Source organism: Rissa tridactyla, chromosome 16 (genome assembly GCF_028500815.1).
Source record: "Rissa tridactyla isolate bRisTri1 chromosome 16, bRisTri1.patW.cur.20221130, whole genome shotgun sequence".
Classification (NCBI taxonomy): domain Eukaryota; kingdom Metazoa; phylum Chordata; class Aves; order Charadriiformes; family Laridae; genus Rissa; species Rissa tridactyla.
The window spans coordinates 6,107,123-6,130,263 of record NC_071481.1 but is presented as its reverse complement, the minus strand read 5'-3'; the positions used below and the strand labels follow the sequence as shown (position 1 = coordinate 6,130,263).

The 23,141-nt window shown below is 54.2% G+C and overlaps 1 protein-coding gene across 1 annotated transcript in view; it reads right to left on the bottom strand.

Annotated features, from left to right (window-relative positions):
- LOC128918363 (tyrosine-protein phosphatase non-receptor type 11-like) overlaps positions 1-20,634 on the bottom strand; it is a 56,884-nt gene extending 36,250 nt beyond the window's left edge. The window contains exon 1 of the mRNA XM_054222490.1: positions 20,554-20,634. Coding sequence (XP_054078465.1) covers positions 20,554-20,567 — 14 coding nt within the window. The 5' untranslated portion in view covers positions 20,568-20,634. The remainder of the gene's footprint in view (positions 1-20,553) is intronic.
- Positions 20,635-23,141: the final 2,507 nt, after the last annotated feature.

Here is a 23,141-nt window from a genome sequence, read left to right as displayed (position 1 = left end):
GGCCTCCCACCACAAGTGCAAAGTTACATTTTCACTTCCAAAATAAGATATTACATGCTCTTGCTTGGATGCAAGAGTTCCTTCTTTAGTGCATCACACAGTTACCTATCCCACAAGGGGATCCCCAACAATTTATATGAGTTATCAACAGACCCATATCAGGGCACTCTGAAGATCACATCAGAAAGAAGACGGTAGAAACGCTGGCATATGAGCCATAACAGATGAAAAAAAATTAGTTTAGATATTAGGAAGAAATTCTTTGCTGTGAGGGTCGTGAGCCCCTGGCCCAGGTTGCCCAGAGAAGCTGTGGCTGCCCCATCCCTGGAGGGGTTCAAGGCCAGGTTGGACGGGGCTTGGAGCAACCTGGGCTGGTGGGAGGTGTCCCTGCCCAGGGCCGGGAGGTGGCACTGGATGGTCTTTAAGGTCCCTTCTAACTCAAACCATTCCATAATTCTATGTAAAAAAAAAAAAAAATCAAAAAAAAAAAACACCATTTTCAGACCAGCTCCTGTCAAACCTCAACCTCAAAGATACTGCTGTAGACTCAGGTAGATCTAGGCAATAGCCAAGAGAAGAGCACGCCTTGTGAAAAGGTTTCCCCTGTGCTCAGTTTCTCTGGGTGTAGGGGGGCCCTTCTAGTGTGGGCCACCGACACCACAAGGCAGCTTTTTTTGCTGAAAGTGACGTCTGAGTGTGCTCTGCGAGATGTGAGTTTTCAGCCCTCACTTCTGCACCTCAATAGCTTGTGTTTGGAGGTGGAGGATGTAGCATCTTGTCAGCCTTTCCTCTTGGCCCGAGTAACACGGTTTCTCCAGCCGCACCTGAAGCCGGACATCGGAAAGCAGCATGGGGAGTATCCCACGGAGGTTCAGCTCAAAAGAGAGAGCAGGAGAAAACAAGCCCCTATTCTACCTCAGGGTGTTCGGTCAGAATGGACTTCCCTGCCACCACATTGCAGTATGGCATTAAATCATATCTCCCGTGCTTCCCCAAAAGGGCTACGCAAAATTCACAACCCAGCAAAGTATCTCAGCATCTTGAAATACAGCAGACCTGGCACGTTAACACTTCCCCCTACATGTAAATCTGTCAGTGAAGTTTCCCGTTCTTGAGCACTGAAATTAGACGTAATATTTCCATTTGGTGCGCACGCATTTGATTTAAACACTTGGCCACCTCAAAAGCTGGTTTGGCTGCTCAGGAAATGAACTGCGCACACAAATACAGCCCCTCTTTACTGCCAAAAATGTCTGTCAGTTATGGGATACCCACATGATTTGGGCAGAGAGGCGTTGTGTAAACTTTAATTCAAATTCTATGACTAGCGTAGTGACGGCTTGGGGCAGAGACTGCAGGGGAAGCCATCTGTCCACCTTTCCTCAGAGAATGGTCTTTGATAAAGGAGAAATCCTAAACCTGCCACCTCTCCCCTTGAATCATTCATACCAGTGAAGAAGGGTTTGGCTCTCGGCCTGCCACTGAAGTTTCTATCTGGTAAAACCCAGGTCTGAAGCAGCTGAGAAGACCACAGATTAACACCTCTCTCTGTCATCTGCAGAGAAGAACCAACGGGACTTGAAAAAAAGACCACGAGAGGCTGGAACAGGCATCAACTGCTACCCTGGGGAATGGCACGTAGTCCCGTGGGCCGGAGAGGACTTCGGGCAACAAGTGTCTTTACAGACGTTTCCAGCCAGGAACTTGGTAGCTCAGGAAAAGGCTGCTCCAGGAGGAGAGCAAGGTGCAGCAGGTGAGGAGCTGTTAGGTCGGGTAACGCTGCCCGAGTGCCTTTCCCACCTCTATCCCCGGTCTCAGAGCAAACGCATGTCCAATGGCCACTTTGAGGAGCAAAACCTACATTTCTGCCCAGTACCAGCTGGGAAATACAATCCCCACCGATCTTGCTGTGAGTTTAGTGCCCTGAAGCTCTCGCTGAGACAGTCAGGGTTTGTTTTCAAAGCCAGCGTAAAATCTCTTATGGGATACGCACCGTGTTACCTTCCCCGTTCAGACTCCAAATTATTTGCTCGCTCCAGAAATGACATTAACATTCAGCATACTCAGGTTCCTCAACTGCGTTCCGCTTCCAGGCACATCCCCACCGGTGGTCCTGAGGTCTGTACCCTGCCTGGGGGCTTTGGGACCCCCCTCCAACCTGCACAGCCAGACCCCGGTGATGGGCAAGAAGTCGTAGCACGTGCTAAAACTGAGCCTGAAGACGGGAAGCACAGCACAGGACCGAAACCGCTGGGAGAGAGACACTAATTTTCCCTGATAATTCTCAGTTTCCAGCGAAAGGGAGAGGCAGGCCCAGCTGGATCAGGCCAAGGTGCATTTCAACACCCAGTTACACTCACCTGCACCAGCAAGAAACTGGCAGCTGGGGCTCTTCCAAGTTGCCCAGAGGATTTACACCCATGTTCTCTTAATTAAAAAAGGTGTAGTTCAGTCCCTCAAGCTGTTTTGAATGCATCAGGCCCCAAAGGTGTGTGAAGTTATTCCTTTCAGCTGCAGTCTTCAAATTTTCTGACTTAATTCTCTCAATAAAACTTATATTTGAATCAGCCTTTTCTACTCAAAGGATATTCCACTGTTAGGACCACTGTAAACACCGAGCTACGCTTCGACCTCAGCCAGAGAAGGCTTTACCTACTAGTCTCAAAAGGTCTAATAGTAGGAGAAATCTCTTTTGAACTCCCTCCAGCCATGGAAGTTTACTGGCCTGTATATTAAAGATGTTTTTGTTCTCATAAAGCAAGTTAAAATTAAACGGCGGGGCCCACCTGCCAGACAGTTGGGGCATTAAAAATACGTATCACCAGCCAGCACCGAAACTAGCCCAGCTGCTGTCTGACTGACAGCCTTCCTCCTGGAGCACACGAGTATTTGTTTAGCGGCTTCGCTGTGATCCAATGAAGCAGAACACACCCAGAGAAGAGAGCAGAAACTGAGAAACCAGTCACTTCCGCAACACCTGAGAGAACAGCATTGAAATGAGGTTGCTGCAAAAGCCTTGGGATGCTCCTGAGACAGAAGGGAATGCAAACTACCACCAGGATGAAGCAACTTTGATCATCTCAATCCCTGCGGAGTGCTGCAGAGCAGCCCATGGAAGGAAGGATGGAAGGAAGGAAGAAAAACCCAAGGCACGTTACACTTGGTGGCAAAGAGCCATGGCCACTTGCACAACACAGAATCAGAGAATGGTGGGGGCTGGAAGGGACCTCTGGAGATCACCCAGTCCCACCCCCTGCCAGAGCAGGGTCACCCACAGCAGGTGGCACAGGAACGCGGCCAGGCGGGGTTGGAATGTCTCCAGAGACGGAGACGCCCCCACCTCTCTGGGCAGCCTGTGCCAGGGCTCTGCCACCCTCACAGCAAAGAAGTTCCTCCTCATGTTGGGATGGAACTTCCCATGGTCAAGTTTGTGCCTGTTACCTCTTGTCCTGTCTCCGGGCACCACTGAGAAGTGCCTGCCCCATCCTCCTGACACCCACCCTTCAAGTATTTATAAGTGTTGATAAGGTCCCCCCTCAGTCGTCTTTTTTCCAGACTAAGACGACCCAAATCCCTCAGCCTTTCTTCATCAGAGAGGCAGATCTTCATAATGATCCCATTGCATTTAAAAACCTCAGCCACGGCTTCGGACGCAGCCCAGTTCCTGCCCTGGATGCGTTCCCTGCCTTTCCAGAGGACACGATTGCTTTCTCCACACACCCACTCGCCTGCTGTGCCTCCCAACCTGGCAAAGGGATCGGTTCCCATCCCTTCCCTCCTCCAGCAGACCCTCTCTCATACAGCTAATTGTGGAGTTCATGCCTCGTATAACCTTCACCACTTCAAAAACTGCCCTTCCAACTGAACGCTGGCGTTTCGTGCCTTTTGTAAGGACCTACAACGTTCAGCTAGAGGCGTCCAGCACCTCGAAATGACGATGCTCCAACACGGGCAAGGTAGTTATCAGCGCCTGAAAGCGTTCTCAGCCAGAGACGCGGCAAGGTAAACGCAGAGGTAAGCGAGGACCTATTAACACGGCATCACTAACAAGGTAATACGAGATAAAAATCTAATAACATCACAAAATAACATACTGCTCACAGCAGGCATAACCTCTGCCAGGCTGCAGTCAGCACCAACAGCCTCTTCAGTAAACATATTAACAGTAATCATAGTAATCATATGAACGAATCTGCTAACGCGCCATTTCCCAGTGCTGAAGCCAGCACAAGGAGAAAGTTACCATCACCCCTGTGCTGCAGAGGCATCTGAAGGGTAGTTTCCACTGGAGAATCTCACACTTCTGCAGAGAATTTGCTCATCTGTGGCTAACGAGCCCTGTTAATCACAATTCCCACCCTATTAGCGCCCACACCTCCGTAGGTGCTCTCTGTTATTAGCTCACATCCTCCTGTAGCACAAGTGGAACCTTTCTCCGCAACCTACACTACAGAGATGACCTCTGTGCCTTCTCCCCTTCGCTTTGCTCCCACTCAGAAATACCAGCTTTGTTAAAAATAGAAGCTCGACAGACACAGAACAGATATCCTACCTCACCATAACTGGCCAAGGCTCCTGAGTACACGCGGAGAGATTCGTTAGTCCACAGAAACCACAGGACAGCTCAAAAGGCAGTAAGATTCGTAGGATATGGGAGGTGGGGAGAGCTTGCTCTAGGATGCGGAAGGCAGTTTGTTGCCCGATAGGAACGTTCCAGCCTCCAGCATCCTTCAGGAGGGTTGGCCAAGGTGGTGGAGCCTGGAAAGTTTCAAGCGAAGAAGTGACAGCTAGTTATTTACCAAAAAACAGCCCAGCTTATTCTGGAAGGGAGTGGGGGTGGAGAGAAGAAAAGGAAGTCATCTCGTTCTCTTATCGGTACAAAGCCGGCAGCTGTGAATTGAGTGTTTAGAAGGGGACCGGGGAGGGTAACCACCAGGCGCACATGGTACGTGATGACATCTGTCTGTCAGCTTATGGGCAGCCAAAGCTAAAGAGAAAGAAAAAAAGAACGGCCGATGGGCAAGGTTATGCTCCCTGGAGCTGCTGTGTCTGAACAGCACTCCCTATGAAACCTTCCTCCTCCGGGCAAAGCAGCAGGAGAGATTTCTGCTCCAGGAACAGCCGTCATGGCCTTCATCGCTGGGAGAGGAGAGCATCAGCTCACAGGTCCGGGCTCTGCTCCTCTCGGGGACAGGACTGCCACGCTCTTTCGGGAGGAACCTCCAACATACTCAGAAACATCTTGGCTTTTTTGGGGGGGTTTCCTAATTTCAACTTAAAAAGCAGTCCCTTCATTTGGCGCTGACTCAGTTCCTCTGCCGTCCAAAGCGGGGTTCAAAACCCCTCACACTTGTGGCACCTTATCTCTCCGCCCTGGGAGCTCTCTGGGGAAACACGCTGCCCTGCTCTCCACGTACAGCTGTACCTCGGGCAGAAGCGTTTCTACACAGCCCTTCTCAGCTATCACCTCCTGGACAGTTGACCATGTAGACCACGTAGCTGTAAGGCACCCAAGTTAGAGTCCGATCTCCTTATTCAGGCATGGAGAGAAACTGTCCGTTCCTGAGGGTGATGCAGAACAGAACCCGGTTCTCTCCCCTGATGGTTCACTCACCTCAGCCACCCAACACAGGTGCCTGACGTTAGACGGCCCAAGCATCTCAACATGTCCAGGTCTGGCGTTTAATGTGGAGAGATAGCAAGGTTTACAGGCAGAGATAACACCAGGAAAATTCAGACAAGCTTTCAGGCACACGGACCTTTCCTCAGGCCACCCCTGGGCAGAAAGAACTTGTGTTCTCAGTCCTGCAAGAAGCCAAAGGCTGCGGCGACAGAGGACAACTCCACTCTTCCAAACACAGCCCGAAACCACCACCCATCTCCTCCTGGCTCAGCGAACCAGGGAGGAAGACCACAACACCCAGCCCTAGCAAACTTGGGATCCTTACAGCCCTGCGACCGCATGACTGGCCAAAAATCTCAGTCCTGCCTAATTCATATTCTCATAGAATGGTTCTTCACATCCTTGCATCACCAGCTCCATACAGCTGGAGGAACAAGAGCTCAGAAGGCTGTCCTCCCGTGGGCTGGCAAACAACTAAATATACATCAATCAAGGTATTAAATAGCTGGGAAGGCGGCTGCCTCTCCAGTCCTGAGTATTTAGTCCATTATCCCACAGACACTTAGCGCAATTATGGTTGCTTTGCGGCTAGCCTGGAACGTGCCAACAGAGCAGCTGAGGCACAGAGGAGATTAGGGATTCAGCAGCAGTCCCAACCGCGGGGCAAAGCCGAGCACTCGGGAAGCCCGAGCTGGGAAATGCCGGGCAGGACTGGGGACCGACCCCGCCGGTCCTGCGGAGGGGCGAGTGGGAGGTGAAGAACAGACAGCTTGGGCCGCTTTTAGGGTTTGCCGCCCACCTCGAGTGGCTCCGCGGAGCGAGAGCTGGGCTTCTCACCCTGCTAAAGGAGGAGGAGCAGCCCTTGCGCTCAAGAAGGATGCTTGCTTCCAAGTCACTAGGAAAACCTGATGGCCCCAGAGGGAGAATCGGAGCAACTTGGGGGCGCGATTCCCGCTAACGGAGGAGATCCAGGCAGCCCTCCGGTAGCGCCCAGCTTCCCCCAATGCGGCTGGTGGGACCAGAACAACGCTTCCCGCGGGGGCCTCGGCACAACCCGCTGCTCCTGCTGCATCTGTCGTGATGGTCAAAACGGAAGGGTTCTGGGAAAGCAGTCCTAAACCATGGCTCGTGGCCAACCCCACACAGCACTTAGAGATCCAAGAGGGCTCAGCAGCCTCTTTTTTCAGGGATATTTCTGCATCTCTTCTCATAGAAACCATTGCTGCACTAGCAGAAAAAGAAGGACTCTACACAGCAATGAAGCCTCAAAAAAACCTTCTTTTCTGTCTTTGGGAAGGGCACTGCTTGGAAGTGGCACTTGAGCTCTCTCCTTATCCCTAGAATACAAACAGAAGACAGATTTTCTACTGAGATTACCCTAACAGCCACCAGGCAAACTCCTCCAAAGACATTCAACAAAATATCCAAGGAATAAAACCACGTCTTATCTCTCTCTCTCTGACATCATTCCAAGGCTGAAAGCACCACTGAAAACCAAGCCACGTTCTGCGAAGGAAGAGCTGAACTAGTGTCTAACAGTCAAGGGCATCAGCGATTTCGCAACTAGAACAGGACTTTCCTTTGTTTACTGCCAGCACTTCCGTGCAAACCTGTGCTTTAAAATATACACCCGTTTCCTCCTTAACACTCACACACTTTTTCCTCTGCTCGTGGAGGCAGACAGCACAACCCGCCAATGGCCAGACATCAGAGATGCCAGAGATAACAGCTGCAATGATGCAGCAAAAACAGGGGAAAAAAACCCCAAGTTACGCTACGCTGGCCCTCTGTGGAGCTGTGTCTTCCCACTCCGCAATACGTACATCCCAATGTATTTAGATATATGGCCCACAGGGCTCTTCTGTCGTCATGGCGTTGAAGCAAACTAACATGGGACTAAAACTTGTGTCTCGTTAAATTCATCAGTGTCCAAACCGTGTCAACTCCGTATGCAGAGACCAGGCTTTCATTCCCTTCCTCTGCGAGCGATGCACATGATAGCAAAGCCTGTGTGTTGAAGGCATGCGTCTTCCATGCCCCAGGACATTTATCGCTTGAAAGCAGACTGCCACAGCGAGGGCCAGCTGTTCGCATGAGATCCTGGTTTCCTCAAGCTCTTTCCGCTACGCTTTGTTACCGTGCTTCATGGCTGCAGTAAGGATTCTTCACAGGGTTCAAACCACATCTCGGCTTTCTTCTGTAGGCACTACCTGACAAGATTGTGCTTTCCACTGCTTTTGAGCCATCCTTTCAAGCAGAAACCTGTTCAGTGTTCCCTTCTCCCCCAACACGCTTGCCAGAACCCTCCACCATGAGCAAAGTAAACCTGTAGCAGCTGAGGCAAGAAGCCTTCTTCTGGGATAAATATTTGTATAAGCCAAAGAGGAGAGAAGAAATGGCTGTCTGCCTTTACATTAGACAGAGTCACTGCCCAAACACCCGTGTGTGAAGTACGAGCGAGAAGAGGTGGGAACCCTGCCCTGGCTGATGCCGGGTCTCCTGCTGCGGGAGCTGATGGTTTGCAGGATGGCTGGTCGCATCAGAGGGACCATACGGAAACAGTCTGGGCTACTATTTGTCCCAAGTTCACCAGCTGCCCGCTTCAAGGCTCTCATCTGAAAACCAGCCACGGGAAATTCCAGCCCGTTTTCGTTTGCACTAGTCTGAAGACCCTTAATTCGGTGGTTTACGCACAGTTCTGCTAAACACCAAACTAGAGGTTTAAGGTTTGGAGAAACCCGTTCAAATCCCAGAGATGCATTGCGTCCTTCTCCTCCCAGCGGTCAGGAGGGACACCAAAACCGCGATTTCAGCCCAGCCACACACTTCAAAACTATGCCTTCCTCACTAAATTTTACTTCTCAAAGTACGCCGGTTCCTCTTAGCTTTGACCATCGAGATGGCAACACCAAAAGTTTCCACTGCTTTAAAGCTACAGCAGCAACAAGTACTGACACCCCCGCTCCCCAGCCCGCCCCGGAGCGCAACCGAAACTGGTCTGAGCCACAGACAACGGCAGGCGGTGGGTTGGTTCAGCCCAGAGAGCAAACGGGCATTTGCAGCATATCCTTCCCTCGCACAGGTTGGAATAAACCCCAGCTAAAGACATGCCAAGGAGTGGGAACCTCAACCTGTAGGATGGGTTACGACCAAAGGGCAAAGGAGAGGTTTGCAACGCGCGGGTAGCTGCGCCTACCTGCCATCTTGCTAGGACGGCCCCCAGGACAACCCTCAGCCCTGCTTCCTAGGGAAAGGCTTGGGAGGAGGAAGTCAACGGCAAGGCGCAGGTTCAGCAGTAACCCACGGGGCAGCGGTTACACCTCAGTGCCCAAGGGCAGCCCCTGGCCAAAGCGTCAGCCATGGGTGCTTTAAGTTCCTTTGCTCCATCTGGTGGTTAGAAAGTTTTCAAAGCTGTGTAGAGCTGCCACGCGCTGCGGCTGCCTCGCATGGCCCGCTCATCTTCTGGGCTGTCCCTCTGGAGAGGCTGAGGACAAGTTTGGGGTGGGCCACTTTGGTAAGCGCAGGGAAGCGATCCGAAAGAGCAGAAGGATGCTGAGTGCTCCCGTGAGGGGATCACCCCCACGTCGGGTCACCAGGGTCGTTGTGAGCATGAGAACCTGGAGAGTCAGTCGGGCTGCCACGTGCAAACCACGAGGATGGCCGCTTTCTCCAGCAGCAGGCCTCAGGCTGGCACTCCAGAGAAGCGCTTTGAGAGCAAGTAAAGCAGCAGCGGTGGGGCCAGAGGCACTGCACGGTCCAGCACCTGACAACATCAGAGGGAATCGTTTGGCTCCCACCTTTCGTGTTGGATGATGCTTAAGCATTCAGACCTGGGTTGTGGGAAGACAAACGTGCCCCGCTCAGCCAGGAGTAAAACAACTTATTGTTAGGATGATGCCAAGGGCAGAAAAACCCCGACCCATTCTCTCAAGAGCAGAGGAAACCCAAAACCAGCCCCCAAGGCAAGACGGACGGCGAAGGAGCCCAGGAGCTTTCTCCGTTAACCAGGCCCTCCCTCGTTCAGCAGGTTCCTCTTTAAGGCCAGGCTGGACGGGGCTTTGGGCAACCTGGTCTCGTGGGAGGTGTCCCTGGATGGTCTTTAAGGTTCCTTCCAACCCAAACCATTCTATGATTCCAAGTACCGCAATGAAATAAATAAATTAATAAGGCAATTAGGGAGCCAGGCAAGAGCAGAGCTAGGATGCGAGGGACCCGACGGGTGGCCGCCTGCTACGGCATCTTGGCTTCCCCAGGCTCTCTCCTACTTGGCACCAGCGCCAGCGGGAGGAGAGGAGATTCCTGCGGTGTCGCCCCTACCCTGACACGCCACCTTGGCCTGCCACGATGTGCCTGAGCCCGCCGCATCACGTGCGTTCTTGCTGGGCCCAGAAATCCTCAGCTTTCGGGATTATATAACCCGGCGAGCTAATTAAAAATGAGGAGGTTTATTTCGGACCCGGGCAGGGTGACAAGACAAAAATATAGCCCATAGCAGGCCCATGTCGCCTTTGAAGAGTCGCCAAGGCTATTTTCTACCTACATACATCATGAAGAATTGGAGAGAAAAAAAATACCACGGCTATATTTAGAATTTAATCAGTGGCAGGGCTTGTTACACTTCTTAGAGAGGAGACTGATGGAAATATTTCAGGAGGGTGGGAGGAAGAGGGGAACAAACAAACAAACAAACTACCCCCAAAAAACAAACCAAGGACAAATATAGCCCTGGCAACTACCTTACATGGCAGGGATGCTGCTCAAGGGTGTGAAGGGGGATTATTTTGTTGTTTTGAAATTAAATCTTTGTCACCTTCCCACCCTCTTGAAATCCCCAAGGCCAAATAACACGTCCCGAGGAGTGGGCTATGACAAGTATTCATAGTTAGCCCAACTCCCGAGGCTGTCCGAGCTCTCCGTTCCCCTCTGTCACATGTGCCCAGTGTGACGGGCTGCGCTGGGGACCGGCAAGCCGCAGCAAGCCGGGGCTGGAGGAGCTAACAAAGCCCCCGCCTGTGAGCAACCTCCCCGTTACCCTGGAGGTAGCATCCAGCAGAGAGCCCCAGCACAGGGGCTGGTGATACTGATAATTTCTCACTCTCCTGTCACCGCGAGCGGGTCTTCCCTCAGTTTCTCCAACCAGAATCACTCCATTTTCAAAAATACTTCAAGAGCTCATTGGAGCAGAGGCCTGGGGGGGATGTTGCACGTTCCAATCTCTTGCCTGTCCCCTATTCGTCTTTTTAAGGCCGGTCTTTTACCATTGTTTTGCCAACCCAACCACTGCCTTTTTCGACCCTCTCGGCACCCACAGCACCCATCTCCTCAAAGCCATCTCGGTGTCAAGCCCAACCTGCTCAACCCTGCTGCTCCGACAGAGGTGAGCTGCACCCCAGAAGGCGAGGAAGAAGGAACTGTGATTTTTTCAAAGCTGGGTGGGAAGGGGGGGGACCAAAGACCCTTGTGCCACCCTGGAGGGAGCGCGGGGCAATGGGAGGGAGAGGGGACCACGTCCTCAGTGGTGCTGGGCATCCATCAGCTCCCGCAGCCGGGTTAAAAGAGCAGGAGAGAGACAGTTCCCTTGAAAGCTAACTGGGGCAAATTCTTTATTTAGCATCTGCTCACAAGGAGAAGCTTCCTCCTATCCAGCTGTTCTGGTGTGGGCTATCGCCAGCCCTGAAATTTATTTACTTGAAAAAATAATAATAATAAAAATCACTTTTGTAGCAGCCACAGGAGATTAGCAGACACTTAAACAGGGCCGTGGCACCGTCCAGATAGATCTAATGACTGTAGGTTGGGAATGGGAGGAATTTCCAGACCTTATTCTCCTAAGGTCACAGGCAGGTTCTTGCTCAGCTGGATAGGAGAAAGGAAAGGATGGGGTTGCACGAAAGGCCCTTGTGCCTCAACAGCACAGATATTTTCTCCTCTGGATAATATAAAAGGGGCTGCCAAGGCATGAAGATTGCCCGGACTGTAGGAGGAAACTAAGAACTCAGCCTGCCTCAGCACGGCCGCGGAGGCTGCTGCCAAAGACGCTGGAAACCCACACAGCAACCCCATCTCCGGGCAGGAGAGGGCCAGTGGGGAGGTGCTCGCTGCATTCGGCACGTGCCTTTCCCTGCTCTTGGTGCCTTTTCTCCCAGGGCGGCAAGCAGTCCCACACCTGTGCTCGCCTTTTAGAATCACAGAATTGTCTAGGTTGGGAGGGACCTTTAAGACCATCGAGTCCAAGTTCCCTTGGGAAGATCAAGAGCCGCCGGCCCCAGCACGTACAGCCTGGGAACCACCCCCACCACCTTTGTGCACGGGAAACCTTGAGCAGATACTCGCTCCGAGACGGGCTCTTCACCTGATAACGTAATCAGGACGGTCGCAGCAAACACCAGCCCAGCTAGAAAACTCACCCTCGCCTCCCCCAGCGCTTCTTTCGACACCGAGAAGCTGCAAGAAGCAAGATAAACCTAATCACCCCTTGCTGGGAGAGGCTTCCGCAGCCCTAAGCCCTGGCGAGGGGGTGGATGGAGGGAACGCAGCTGTGATTGTCCCTGGCCACCCATCCTCCTGCCACGGCACGGGTGCCAGCAGCCACGGCTGGGCCAGGGGACCTCCTGGAGGCACTGCTCATCCCAGCTAAGGGTCCCTGGAGGCCCCGCAGCCCATTCCGCGGGACAAATGAAGGGGCCAGACAGACAGAGCAGACCAGAAGGGCTGGGGCTTCGGTATGAGACCACCCCATCGTTAACAACCCCCAGGGCATTTCAAAGAAGATTTCAAAGAAGATGAGGCTGATCTGTTTCTCTTGTCCACGTGGAAATATCTGGGGCTTGACGCAGGAAATCTCCTCCAAGACAGAGCCAAGGGGGGGCTGCACGGTAGAGTCCCCCTGCTCCTCCCGAGCCCCTAAAGCCTGATACTCACAGCCCCACACTCCCAGACCACCTGAGAGATGCTTTTACTGCAGCTGGATCCCAGCGACATCCTTTCCACATGGGACCTGCCTGGGACACCTGCCACAGCATCTGCTAGAGGAGAGCAGCAGCTCGGAAAGCCCAGGAGGAGATGCTGAAGGCTAACGTCTCTTCCCAGTACGTCCCTCAGCCGCTGCAAGTGGGCAGAGGTCTTCGGAGAGAACCATCGCTACAAGCAGCAGCGTGAGCTGTTTGCGGGGGGGGGGAAAAAAAAACAACCCGCCTATGCAGGAAGCACACGGTTCCTGATTTCCAGCTTGGTTTAATGCGAAGAATTTCCTCCTTCCCTTCAGGCTCATGCAGGAAGCCTGCAAACAGACCAGCCCCATAATCTGATTAGGCTCCATCCTACACACATTTCCTGGAACATGCAATTGGGCCGCCGGAGCCGCTTTCCATCCCTCCCCACCACTCATCTCCAAAGGCAGCAAGTGCAGCCCTGCCCAAGCCTCTGCTTGTGGTCAAGGCAGTGAAAAAGCAACGGAATAAACCCATTCCCACTGCAGAAAAAGGATTAGTCGATGCTTAAAGAACCGCAGCCTTAGGAATACTTCTCCCCCACACACCCTCAGAGGGCAGGAGCGTGTTTTTAGCTTGGAAATATTCGCTCTGTTCATCCCTCAGGGCAGGGATGGAAACCCAGATGTCAGCATTTGGGAAATAAGTTTTTGGTGAGCCATTTGGGAATGAAAGGGCATCTACACTTGCAAAGGTGAGAGGGTGAACGCCACAAAGACCCTGCCAGGATAACTGTTAAATCAGTGACCCAGCTGGGAACAGAGAAGCCCTCATCTCTGGGTTCCCCACTCATAGGGCCCTCCTTAAGAGGGACCGGGCTGCTGGTTTCATAGAATACCAGGTTGGAAGGGACCTCGAAGACCATCTGGTTCAACCTCCACTCCAAACCTCTTTGCTCAGGGAGTGACTGGCACCAGGGATAAAGGAGCCCTTTGGCCTGGCCGGTCCTTTTCAAGTTGAGGAATATGTCAAAGCCTCCATTGCAGACCACAAACTTTGCCTCCAGCTGCCTTAAACTGACTCCACAGGGAGAGATGTGACCACCAACATGAAAATCCGGCCCCTGGGAAAAGCTCCGGGAGAGCAGGGTTTGCCTTGCAGAGCAGAGGGAAGGGACGATGGCCACCAAGAACCATCTCCGGCTGGGCTTTGGGGCTGACGGGTTTCCCGTGGTGGTGCTAGAGGTGCTGAGCTCCCTTCCCCTTTCCGAGGGGCAGCAGCTTCTCCTGGGCCCCCACCAGCTGAGCCGTCCTTGGGGGAGAAGACACCCGCTAGGGGGGCAGCTCAGGTGCTGGGGACACTGGGAACAGCCTCCCCCATGCCTGCCCACTCGCTCACGGTGGCCACACAGGTCCACACCGAGCCAGACCCACACCCGGGAGAGTCCAGCTGGCCACCGCTGCTCTGCTGGCAGAGCTCCGCCAGAGCACAAAGCTCCGATTCATTCATCCTTTCAGGTGCCTCCGAGGCTCCCGAGAAGAACCATCTCCTAGAAACCCCGATTAATTTAAACCCTGCTGGAAGCAGCGGCGAGCAGCTCCGGTACCACCCAGCCACAAAGGAAACTCGCCCTCAATATAGCTTTGGCAGGAGGAGCTGGAAGAGCGATTTCCTCCTCGGTGCGCTGCGCCTTACCCCGCCGCTGCAGACGGCGAGGAATTCTCCTTGGCAGCCCGCAAAAGAGATACAGCTGCATCCGAGAAATGCGTTCCAGGGCCGAGAGCGCTTCATTTGTCTCGGGGACCATAATGAGAGCAGCTCACCCTGCCTTGGGGGGAAACCATAGGATACTGGAAAAAAAAAAAAAAAAATCACGGAGGGCCTGATCCAAAAAACCTCTCCTAGGCAAGGCTAGTTTTCTCTCTTTGAGCGAGGCCATTAACCAATTCTTATTCCCTTGCTGGAAAAGGGGAGAGAACAGGACATTTACGCATTTCGGGACCTGCAGTAAGGAACTCGCCTTAGCTGGAAATAAACAGTAGGCTGGGGGCTTGGAATTGAAGTGTGATTTAAAGTTGCCGCCGATGTTCTCGTCCTCATTTACCGCAGTAAAGCCTGGGGAAAAAGCAGGTCTGCTCCTTTCACTAACACAGCGTTCGGCATCCCCCACCTCCCTGCCTGCCCGGGCAGCGTGTGTACGGGCAGTCTCGGCTCACGTTTGCAGAAAAACCTTGGAGCTTTGATTCTCCCGTACTGCTACTAACGGAGCCTGCGTCCAAAGACATCTTCGTACAGCCCGGCCAGAGAGAGAAAAACCAGGGAAAATCTGAGCCGAGATTCAGGTGCAGCCAAGGAGGGATGCACGAGGCACCAGCTGCGGGGCTGGGAAGGGCTGGGGAAGCCTGTTTAGGAGAGGAACCCACTGGACCCACTCAAACTGAAAGAGGGGAGATTTAGATGAGATATTAGGAAGAAATTCTTTGCTGTGAGGGTGGTGAGCCCCTGGCCCAGGTTGCCCAGAGAAGCTGTGGCTGCCCCATCCCTGGAGGGGTTCAAGGCCAGGTTGGATGGGGCTTGGAGCAACCTGGGCTGGTGGGAGGTGTCCCTGCCCAGGGCAGGGGGTGGCACTGGCTGGGCTTTAAGGTCCCTTCCAACCCAAACCATTCTGTGATTCTATGAAATGAAGCTGCTGCTGTGCCCCGTCTCCAGCTGCCCGACCCTTTTCACGTTGGAGCTGAGCTCTGGAGCCCAGCGCTGCCCAAAGAGATGGGCACCAACAGCTCGTGGAAAACTTCCAGAGGACATTTCTGAGTTTAACACCGGGGGCCTGCACCGCAGAGACACAGCACGATCCCACCGGCGAGACCTGCAACCCCATGCTTGCAGGCACCCTCGCCCAGAGCTCTGCCCGCGGTGTGCTGTCGGTGAACAGCCAAGACGCCAAAAACACTGGCCTGGTTTTGCTTCCTGGACCAGAAATTACCACATCCCCACCACCACCCAAGTTGCCAAAGTAAGCAGCTATTGCAAATACTTAAGGTTAATATTTACATTTGGATTCAGCGCAGGAAGCGTGTGTTTTCTCGCCGGTAAAGGGAGCGGGAAGGCTGGGACCGCAGGCTGCTCGGGGGACCGGCGCCTTATTTTGCGCCACTGCAGAAGATGCTTGAGGCAGGACAGCAAGAAAGGCTTCAGGATACAGGCTGCTGGCTGCATTTGATGCCTCAGACGCGCAGCAACGTGGCCTGCACAAGCACGGTAAACCATCCTGGAGAAAGCATGTGCAGGACTTTGGCCAACCCCAATTTATGAGCCACGCCAGAGCAGCCACCGCTTCCCACCCCGGCTGCTTACGCTCGTAGTGACAAGCGATCTGAGGCTTCAAAGGGAACCACCCACAACGTGCCATAAAAATCGGCGTGCACAAAGTAATTTGGCTAAGCAGTAAACTAGGTTGGAAAACAGAAAAAAAAAAAAAAAAAAGGTTTGTCAAACAAGGGAAAAAAAAGGGAAAAAGTTGCCAAACAAATGCGCTCAGAGCTGGATATGGGATACCACGGTGCAGCTCTTTGTCAAGTCTGCTACAGAAATGGAAGCATTTCACCAGATTACCAGTCCCCCCCCAACATCACTCATTGCCCTGAAAACTGGGAACTTGGTCGCTTCAGTCCCGGTGGTCGCTTCCCGGGGCAGTTCCACCCTCACGGTGCTGGAAGCTGCCTGCCACCCCGTGTTTCGCTCCCCAGGGCGGGAGGTGTGCGATCCGGCATCTCTCCAGCCCACTTTGAGCGCTGGGGACACCAGTAGCCAAATGGGGTTTTGCACAATCCCCGACACACACAGTCCCGTTTATGGCCCTGGAGCCACCAGCACCGTTTCACCTCTACGATGGCCTTGGAGCTAAGAAGGAAAGCTTCTCTCATACACGCACAGGCAGTAAAGAAGAATAATTGCTCCACAACAGGACTTGCTTCACCATCGGGAGCCATACCCAAAGCACCAGGACCACAGTACAGAGAGCAATGAGGGAAAGGGCCTCCACAACCGTAGACGGCCATAGACGACCTTTAAAGGTCCCTTCCAACCCCAACCATTCTATGATTCTATACTTTTTAGCAGGGCCTGTGGCGATAGGACAAGGGGTAATGATTTTAAACTGAAACAGGGGAGATTTAGATGAGCTATAAGGTGGAAATTCTTTATGCTGAGGGTGGTGAGACACTGGCCCAGGTTGCCCAGAGAGGTGGGAGATGCCCCATCCCTGAAAACACCCCAGGCCAGGCTGGACAGGGCTCTGAGCAACCTGATGTTGTTGAAGATGTCCCTGCTCATGGTGCAGGGCTTGGAACTAGATGGCCTTCAAAGGTCCCTTCCAACCGAAACTATTCTATGATTCTAACCCACCACCCACAGGCACCAATTCTGCGACAGTACCACTCAGTCCTGCAGAACCGGAGCAACCTTTGGAGACAATCAGGCTCCGAAAGCTGGCATTTACTCATTTCCTCCAGCCTTTCCCTTCCTCCCCGCCACAGCATCCCAGCAAGCCTGGCTGGAAAGAAAAAGCCTGCCCCGCAGACAAGGGCAACGCACACGCCAGCTGCCATCCACCTCCAGACGCCGCACAACTCCTTCCTAGGGAAAGAAACAGGGCATTTGGGATCTGCAAGCCTTGGGGATGGGAGGTTTATCCACTAATATCTCCGTGTCACAGCAAAAGGCCTCTAATCACACCCGAGTGGACGTGAGCACCAAAGCAGAGGGGGGCTGGGGTTCCTCTTGGGCTCTTGCCGTTCCAGCAGAGCCGGGATTTCTCTGTCCTTGCTGGGGGGTGGCACGTCCCTGACCTCCAGACCTTCCCTGCAGTTGAGAGGTCACATGCCAGCAAAGCTGGGAGAGGGAAAGAAACAGTCATTCTTTCCACAAGCCGTTTTAAAGAAACAACGCAATGAGGCCCTGGCAGCAGCTTTGGAGCTCAGCATTTGCAAAAGCTTTGTGGTTTAGGCCGACGGCAACAACTTTGCTTTATTTCTACAGCGGGGCTTGATTCTCCCTCGTGTCACACGCGTGCACTGACACATGGCCGCTGCTTTCCAGCCTGGCCCCTGCGCTCACCAGCATGGCCTTGCAGAAGACCGTAAGCGGCGTGACCAGCATCTTCTCCCAGTCCTCCAGACCTCTCCCCACAGCACGGCACGGCCGCAAGAGCTTCCTGAACGAGTCAAACACCCAGAAAGAGCTTTATTTCCCCTTCCATGTGCCTGCCTTGAAAAAAAATTAGCCCACATGGAAGTCTGTTGTGGTTTGGGCTGGACTGGCCACCTCAAACCAGGACAGCATCCTAGGTGTCCTAGGGTAGGGCTGTTTCTTCTCAGCTAGGGAGTCACCCCATCTCCTCCCAGCCCCTCCACAGATACGCGGGGAGGAGCAGAGGCATTAAGCAGTGCCCAGCACTCAGCATCAGAGATACTGGTCCCAGCGCCCACACAAGCCTGGGCCTCCCATGAGCTTCTCTTAGAGAGCATCGGTCGTTAAGAGACACTTATCCAAACAGCTCTCGCACTGGTAGGGTCACAAGCCCAGGAAGAGGAGGGTGAAAAATAACCTTTGGGATTAGATATGTCACGGTCTCACCACAGGCTTACGGCCCACCATGCCACCTCCGTCATTCCCCCGATTCAGACATCCCTATTACCTTGCCCCTGTGCCAGGGCGGAAGGGAACGCAGCGTCCTTCAGTCCCAGCAGACTGTCCTGAAAGCTCCACTGCATCCACCAGAGCATCCTACCTCGCAGCCACGGGACACTGCTGTGGCAGGGGGACAGTCACAGCAGGTCACACACACTCCAGACCCGAGCGACAGCCCATAGTCACACCTGCATCCACACCAGCTCCAGGATTTTCGGCTGGTGACAACCTCACAGCAGCCCACTGCCGCAAAGCACATCCTCAGCCACAGAGGTGGCCCCTGAAGAGAGGAACCAGCACTTTGGTTGGGATGGAGCTCCCCAGAAATCACTGCCTCACAGATGCCCCTGCTTCGCAGCACCCTCTTTCCACACAACGGCCAACCATACACTGGCTTTCAGCGGCTCTACACCACCAGCCTGTGTAAGTCACCCCGTAAGGCTATTGATGCCAAAGTGCCCTTAATTCCAAGGGTTCCCATGCAAGCCTGAATGACCCGCGACAAAGGATGCGGGTACGATGCTGACAAGACACAAAGGATCCACTAGTTAGTACTCCAGTTGGGCCCCGTAGTGACCATCCCTTGTGAGGGACCACTTGAGCCTCTCAACACTCCACCAGCACAGGTGGAGGCCTCAGTAGATCCACCTGGGCAGAAGCTGGCCACACTTTGAGCCAGAGGGAAGCCAGCATCAGCCAGGTCTTCAGGCAGAAGAGAAAGCTGCCGCACCAAGCTGGTAGGCACCCTACACGTCGCTGGGCAAGAGAAGAAAGGCTGGGGCCAAGAAGAAAAGCTGGGGCCAAGCCAGTCTTGCCACAAGATGGGGAAAAAGAACCAGGAGCAGCAAACCCAGTGCTCCAGCGGAAAGGATGGGGGCAATAGATGCTGGGAGCAACCCACCCCCAGCACAAAAGCCAACCCAGGCGGCTCTGACCCCTCCTAGCAGCAGGACTACCAGGTTTCTCAGGGCTCCTGCAAGGGCTGAGCTGGCAGCGGCATCACAATTTCGCCGTCTCCAGCAGTCCGGTGCCCCGGTTAACTGCCCGCCAGGGTGGAGCTTGCAAGGTATAGGCAGCGTGGGCAAATATTGACTTGCCTGTGGGCACAGGGAGCATGAGCGGAGCCGAGAATAAAATCCAGGGGCCCCCGAGTCCCAGCCCTCTGCTTTATACCCCCTCACCCATCAGCAAGAGTGTTTCGTAACTTAACGTGGCACCGCCCAGATGAACACCGCCTCTTCCTAAACTTCTTCTGCACACTTTGAACCAGACACGCACGAAACACAGCTCAGCACTTCTACAGGAGAGACAGGCAGTGCTGGGTGGCAGAAGAGACCCCCAAAAAACCCATAAACCAACCAAAGCCCTCAATCCTGGTGTTGCAGGAATGCACGTGAGGAGAATCCGGAGTTCAAGAGACGGTTGTGGAAACCCCACTCATGACCTGCCCACTTCCAGTCCTGTACCAACACCAAAGGAGCACTCCCTGTCCTGTAACCGATCCCGTTTCTCGGCTCGAAGTGACCGTCAGCTGGACGGCTGCTCCCGGCCACCACCCTCCTCAGGGCTTCTCAAAACACACTTGACTTCTAATAGCAACAAACGCTTTTTCAGGTCACCTTAAGGCAGCCTCCGTGAAAGGACGGACAAGAATGAAGAACCCCCAAATTAGCTATTAAGAGCCCCCTCTCCGCACCGTGGCACAGGGGAGCCCGGAGCGGGCTGGAAAGGAGCACGGAAGGAGACCATCCACCCTCCGGTTTACCGGCTATTTACCCTTTCTGAAGCCACAGCAGAGAAAGAGGAACCGAGAAGGGACTATGACCCCAAGTCACACGGGCTACTGTCCCCACCGAGGAAAAAAAAAAACACAACCGAAGCTTTGGGAGAAGCTGGAGGAGGCACCAACGCCACACCAGAGGCACCCAAGTAGGTTTTTTTTTTTGCAGCCCGCAAAGATATTTCGAGCAAGTTTCAAAGCTCGGTGGCGTTCTGGCGTCCCCTCTTCAGCATCTCCACCGCAGGTCACAGACGAGATGCTTTAAGGTAGCAGCCGGCTCCCCGCGGGCACGGGGCGACCTAAACCAGCCTGCGGGCTAGTGGCCAAAGGCAGGGTGGCAGCAGCCGGGGGCGGCGGGGGGGGGGGGCGAAGGCTACAGCTTCAGCCCGGCCACCGGAGCCCCCAGCCCCGCCCGGGGGAAGCGGCGGGAGCCGGGGGAAGGAGCCGGAGCCGGGAGAGGAGGCGGCGGCCGGTAGCCACGGGCGCCCCGGCGGTGGCCATCCGCGGGCGAGGGTTGGGCGCTGGGTCCTTACCTGCGGGAGGTCATGGCTCCGCGGAGCTCCGCACCGACTGCGCGCCCCGGCGGGGGCTCCCGGGCCCGGGGCCGGCGGGGAAACCCCTCCCTGTGACGCGGGGGAATCCCCGCCCCCCGCCCCGCCCGGACCCGCCCACGGGCACCCTCGGACACCCCCCCCCCCCCTCGGGACGGGACCCGGCAGCCCCTCGATCACACACCCCCCCGCTTCTTCCCCCCCGTCCCCCCCCAAAAAAAAAAAAAAAAAAAAAGAAAGGGTTGGGGGAAGAGGGAGAAAAGGAGGGGAGAGGAAAAAGAACACCAGCTCGTGGGCGGAGATAAAGGCAGTTTAATAGAACAACGTCAGAAAAGGAAAATAGCAGTAATAACAATAATAATCAGAGCGGCAATAATAAAAATAATAACAATAACAGCAGCAGCAGCAACAACAACAACAACAACAACAACAACAATAATAATAATAATAATAATAATAATAATAATAATAGGGAGGTCATCCTTCCCCTCTGCTCTGCCCTGGGGAGGCCACAGCTGGAGCACTGGGTCCAGTTCTGGGCTCCCCAGTTCAAGACAGAGGAGGAACTGCTGGGGAGAGTCCAGCGGACGCTGTGAAGATGCCCAAGGGCCTGGAGCATCTCTCTGCTGGGGAAAGGCTGAGGGACCTGGGGCTGTTCAGCCTGGAGAAGAGCAGACTGAGAGGGGATCCCATCAATGCCCATCAATAGCTACAGGGCGGGGGGCAAGAGGATGGGGCCGGACTCTTCTCAGTGGTGCCCAGTGACAAGACAAGGGGCAACGGGCACAAACTTGACCATGGGAAGTTCCATCTCAACACGAGGAGGAACTTCTTTGCTGTGAGGGTGGCAGAGCCCTGGCACAGGCTGCCCAGAGAGGTGGGGGAGTCTCCGTCTCTGGAGACATTCCAACCCCGCCTGGACGCGTTCCTGTGCCACCTGCTGTGGGTGACCCTGCTGTGGCAGGGGGTGGGACGGGGTGATCTCCAGAGGTCCCTTCCAACCCCAAACATTCTGTGACTCTGTGAATAATGACAGAGGTCACTCACACCGCCCGGTGAATTGGCACCGTCCCTGTGCACATTCACGGATCCCTGCCACCTGGCTCAGCCCCTTTCGGTACTGATCGTGGCATCTATGGTACAGAATATTCCATCATTCTGCCTGTGCTCCCTCTCAGCTTGGAGTCAGCGGGGCACAATGTCCCCAGAGTGGCTTCCCTGCTCCCATCCCAACGTCAGACAGGGATGGTGACACCCAAATCTCCCGCTGGGGTAAGCTGGGACCAGGTGTGCTATAGGCCCGCTGTCCGCTGTACAGAAATAGAGCGCATTTTGCCATCTGAAGTGTAAATTCAGAGGCCTTCTACAAACCCACGGCAAATATATGTTGCTTCAACCTAAAAGACAGAAATTAACCCAAAGAAATGCCCTGAATCTGGCACCTTTCATGAATGCTGGGTGAGAAAACAAAGCCAGCTGTCCAAGAGAGAGAAAAAGCCAGGATACAGCCAGCGAGCACCCCCCTCCCGGCCCTGAGTCTACCCGTAGTGGCAAAAATAGCAGTTTTATAACTATAATAAGACTCAGCGAATTCCGTGTCTATTCGGGGAATACCCAGAGAGTTGGCAGCAGGAGCCAGCTCATTTCTCAGCGAGGGGGGCTGGCGGGGCGCGAGCTTTCCTGCGTGCCACCGGATCGCTCACGGGGCAACAAGGACCACAGAGGCCAAATAGCAACCCTGATAATCATGACCGCCTGTCCTCTCCTTCCTCATCTCCCCTGCCACCGGGGCTCCGGCTTGCTGGGACCTTCTTTCGGAGCACTGAGGCTTTGTTGTGAGAGACCGAACTGTGACTTCTGTGTGTGCCCGTCGCCTGGGTCGGCGGGGGGGGAGACACAAGACCCTTTCTGGGGGCGATGCACGTGGTCAGGGAGGGACTGATGTTCTGCTTCTTGATTAGAAACGGATCAAAAGGAAATCCCTGCAACAGATCTCTCCCCCCCACACCTGGTAAGGTACTGGTTTCTAGACTATGCAACTGGGACACAGATAACTGGTGAAAATGGTCCCCTCCTGCGCGATCTTAGCCCTTCTGACCATTGGAATGCTTCGATCCCATGGAAATCACAGAATCACAGAATGTGTTGGGTGGGAAGGGACCTCTAAAGGCCATCTCGTCCCACCCCCCTGCAGTGAGCAGGGACATCTGTAACTAGATCAGGTTGCTCAGAGCCTCATCCAGCCTGGCCTTGAATGTCTCCAGGGATGGGGCCTCCCCCACCTCTCTGGGCAACTTGGGCCAGTGTCTCACCACCCTCAGTGTAAAGAACTTCTACCCAGCAGAAATATCCAGCAGAGACATCCAGGCTTTGGCCTGGGAGCTCTCTGCAGCCAGAACATCCCATGTGGTCGGTGTTGGGATGGTGCCTGTCCCTCAGGGGACCTGCTGCAATAGAAACACACCACAGTGGAGGTGACAGAGTTCTGTGTGACCCCTCTGGCTCTCTAACCTGCTTGGTCTCAGCTGATGGCTGGCTGGGACAGGCTTTAACGGTGGCTGGGCTAAATG